Raw genomic sequence first — 3,861 nt, forward strand, 5'->3', positions numbered from 1 at the left:
AGTTAACCATCAATGGATTTTAACTTTAAAAATTTAACCAACTGTGGTCCTCTTAGAAGGACCACGCTTGGTTAAAATTTGATAGTTGAAGAACCATGGGTGGTTAACTTGGACCACTGTCGAAGGACTACGAGTGATCAATTTGAAAGTTTAGAATTAAACATTACAAAATCAGTACACTCGGAGGATCTCATATGGCATTAACTCTAATTTTTACTATTCATAAGTATTATTCAGCAATACTATACACATATTCTCTCTATATTCTTATATGCTCAAATCATTTTTAACGGTTGTGTTGGCTAGACATTGATTACCCAAAAGTCATAAAATCAATAATATCCATACAACATCGTTCAAGTTATGATATGTATGCATGTACGTATGTATTTTATATATATATATATATATATATATATATATATATATATATATATATATATATATATATATATATATATATATATATATATAATAGAGATTAAATGCAATGATAGGCTTCAGGTAAAAGATGGGGTTTAATCTCAGCCCTTGATCTAACCAAAATCAAAAACCCTTATTGAAGAAAACTTTAAAAGAAAAAACGTGATAGCAATTTAGTCTTTTTGTGTATTGGTCAAACTTAAGGTGCATCATTTTTTTTATTAAAGTGCGTGATTTCTGTGTTTAAGATTGATGTGATATTTGGTTCGTTGAATATATTGCGAATGGAATGTCACTTTGTGGAATATAATAGATCTATTCCGTTGTTTGGTTCGATTTTAACGTAAGGAATATAATTCCACGCAATAGACTATTCCCTTTGCAATGAGAATAACAATTCCCAAGCCCTCCCTTAGTATTACTTAGCTATTCCTAGCCCATTAGGAATAACTGAATAACTATTTTTTATTATTCAAAAAACACCCTTATAAATATAATCCTTCATACACATGCAGTGCACGAACCCCGTTCGTGTACGTACAATTGTTTTGTTCTTCGATTTCTTTTTATTTAGAATTACTCAAGAAATAATATAATAAATTTTATCTTTTTATTTAGGATTTCTTATTAAATAATATAACAAATTTAATTTTATTATGTATAATTAATATAACCTCACGTTAGAGTTGCTTGTTCCTAAAGAGGAGACCCCAATTAAGAGATAGGCATGCAGATAACATTCCAATAGGCGATTAACACATTAGGCAATAATTAATTAAAGGTTTGTCATGCACCTACATGCATGCACGCTGACTACTCAGCTTGCATGGCTGTTTATTGTTTGAGTTGAGTAAGTAAAGCATGGGTGCTACAACATTGGTCCATGAGGCCGGGCGAACTAGGATAGCTATCCTAGTAATTTGGCGGGCTAAGCTAGTGCACTAAAAAGGCACAGGGATAGCTTTAGGTAAGGCCTGGTGAGTGGTCTGGAACTTGGAATTGGTTTCATCAGCTGCGGCAGGTAAGAATTGGCTCTCTTCTTCTGCGCAGATCTTGTTAATGAGATGAAGCAGGACGCGCTCGAGTTCTTCCCCGTCACTCCATTCATGAATCTCAGCCTTGAAGAGCATCCGGTTTTCGGTTATGAGTTTCCAGACTGGGAAATCTTTCCTTGGCATCACAAAGTCTCCCTCTTTAAGCTTCAGGCTGGGGCAGAAATCACCAGCCCCATCACCAAGGTAGATCATTCTTTTCTTCCCCATCCCTTCCCTACCCAACGACCCTTCAATCCTTTCTATAATCTTACCCTGTATATATGTTGATAAAACCTTGATTAGATACAATAAATTTATTAATTAAATTAATAATTGAAGCATGTGCTCCATCTCAACTAACAGCTGGATTGCACATTTATGTTTATATATTATTTATGCTCAACATTATAAATGATTTGCATGTCTGCCTATTCATCACCCACTCCTATTTTTTTAATCAATTTATGCCCGACTAATTCTAAACCCCAAAACCTCGACCTCGGAGTGGTGCTGGAAGAAGTAAATGTAAAGTAGATTTGAGTATATATACATACCTTGCACATGTTGGGAGGGCAAACATTGTTGCAGCCGTGGGGAGAAGAGTGGAAATCGTGGTAAGGGCGGATTCTTAGCCTGCCTTCCTCGTCCACATACCCAGGGTTTGAGTAGATTTCCGAGAAGCATTCGCTTATGCCGTGGTGTTTCAAGATTGTTTCTATGTAAAACAGGTTTGCATCGCTCACTATTCTCAATTCACACCTGCAAATTAATTAAAACACCCACAACATATATATATATATGCATTTCAGTAACACACAAAAAAAAAAAGTTTAATTTAATTTGCACATTATTATTACGTACCCTAAAGCATAAGCTGATTTAATGGCAGGAACTATCCGGGGATGAATCGGCGTCCTTCTGAGAACTTCTTCAATCTCCTCAATCTTCTTCCCCTTGGCGTGGATCTCATTCATCATCTTGTCCTGCAACAAAAGATACAAATCAAGAAACAGGCCGGGCGGGCTATAGGAAGAAGGTGGAGAATCGAAGTAATTAAATTAAATATAGTAACCATGACAGAGTTCCATGGCATGGTAGGAAGAAGTTGGTTGAAGAGATCAGTGAAACCCAACTCATCCACAAGCCAGTTATCGCTGTCCAAGTCGATAATGGTCTTGTCGAAATCAAAAATCACGACCACTACGCTTCCACCCATTATATTTTTCTTTTCTTTTGTGGGAGAGTTAGAAGCAGGGCTACGTGTTTAAGGTGGAGAGAAACCTTGGAAATGAAGGATATATATATAGGAATTGAACCAGAAAATGTGAATCAGAGAGACGTAGGGAAGATGCCATGGGAATATTATTAGTCATTTGATTTTTTTTTTTTAAACACATTTTTGTTTTACTTGATTTTGAAAACACTTTTTTTTTTTTATATAAATTTACTCATAATAGAATAAAACTTTGCCAAAGATTTTGTTGTCCAGTGACACCAAGATGCTCCTTTATATGGGTAGTATTCAAAATAGAATAAAACATTTTTAAAAATGCATTTACTCAGAATATAATAAAACTTTTTTTAAAAAAAATACTCAGAATAGAATAAAACTTAAAAAAAATGCATATACCACAAGGTTGTCCTTGAGCGAAGATCAACTTCCTTATTGTTGCTACCTCATTGACTAATGTGGTTTTGGTCTCAACAGTCTCCTTAGTAGATTTCTTCGCAGCCTTTTTCACCTTCTTGAATATAGATTTTTACTCCTGGCCATTTGTTTCAAAATCTCAACCATCAGAAGAGAATAAATTATCAGAGTTACCTCCCGCTGTTGCTTCCAGATTTTCACCAAAGCTAGGAGTGTCACCTTCCAATCATCACATTTATTGAGATTAAACATTAAATTCTTAGACATATGAATATATGATCCATTTTTAAGGAAAATATCATGTGCAAGAGAAAATGATTTTAGTTTTATGATGTAACTGCTTTGATATCACTTGTTGGTTCCGATGGGAGGGGTTACAAGTCTAAAGACGGGGTGAATAGATTTGTATATATACGATTTTAAAAATTCTTACTATTCGATTGACTGAACCGAAGAGCGACTTTGATCCAGTCAACGAACCTTTCGTAGACTTTTAATTTGCACGTAAGTTTTGATTTGATCTTGTTGAAATGTTAGATTGGTTTGCGTGATAATGTGTATGTTGAAAGTAAACAAAGATAGGGAGAGTGATTTTTATAGTGGTTCGGTCAAAATCAAGCCTACTCCACTCTTCTTCTTAAACTATAAAGATATTTGTACTAATCCCTTTCGTACAAAAACATCACTCAAGCCTTAAACACAAAGTCGGCCTTGACTATCTAAGTTTTTCAATTGCACACGAGTTTATTCCGCCTC

The 3,861-nt window shown here is 34.8% G+C and overlaps 1 protein-coding gene across 1 annotated transcript; it reads right to left on the bottom strand.

The window, feature by feature from the left end:
- Positions 1–1,137: 1,137 nt before the first annotated feature.
- Positions 1,138–2,712, bottom strand: LOC115995774 (inorganic pyrophosphatase 1-like). The gene is made up of 4 exons (XM_031234909.1): positions 2,530–2,712; positions 2,319–2,440; positions 2,012–2,216; positions 1,138–1,730 (listed from the first exon to the last, which is right to left on the bottom strand). The coding sequence occupies exons 1-4, from the start codon at positions 2,671–2,673 to the stop codon at positions 1,365–1,367; spliced, it is 837 nt and encodes a 278-aa protein (XP_031090769.1). The 5' UTR covers positions 2,674–2,712; the 3' UTR covers positions 1,138–1,364.
- Positions 2,713–3,861: the final 1,149 nt, after the last annotated feature.

This window comes from Ipomoea triloba, chromosome 11 (genome assembly GCF_003576645.1).
Source record: "Ipomoea triloba cultivar NCNSP0323 chromosome 11, ASM357664v1".
NCBI classification, from domain to species: Eukaryota; Viridiplantae; Streptophyta; class Magnoliopsida; order Solanales; family Convolvulaceae; genus Ipomoea; species Ipomoea triloba.

What these genes read in the sequence shown, in the direction of transcription:
- LOC115995774 (XM_031234909.1), bottom strand. Translation starts at nt 2,673, where the DNA reads ATGGGTGGAAGCGTAGTGGTCGTGATTTTTGATTTCGACAAGACCATT. An exon ending in TGCCATGGAACTCTGTCATG is followed by an intron (nt 2,441 to 2,529) that starts GTTACTATATTT and finishes CTTTTGTTGCAG; the next exon opens with GACAAGATGATGAATGAGAT. An exon ending in GCCCTCCCAACATGTGCAAG is followed by an intron (nt 1,731 to 2,011) that starts GTATGTATATAT and finishes ACATATATACAG; the next exon opens with GGTAAGATTATAGAAAGGAT.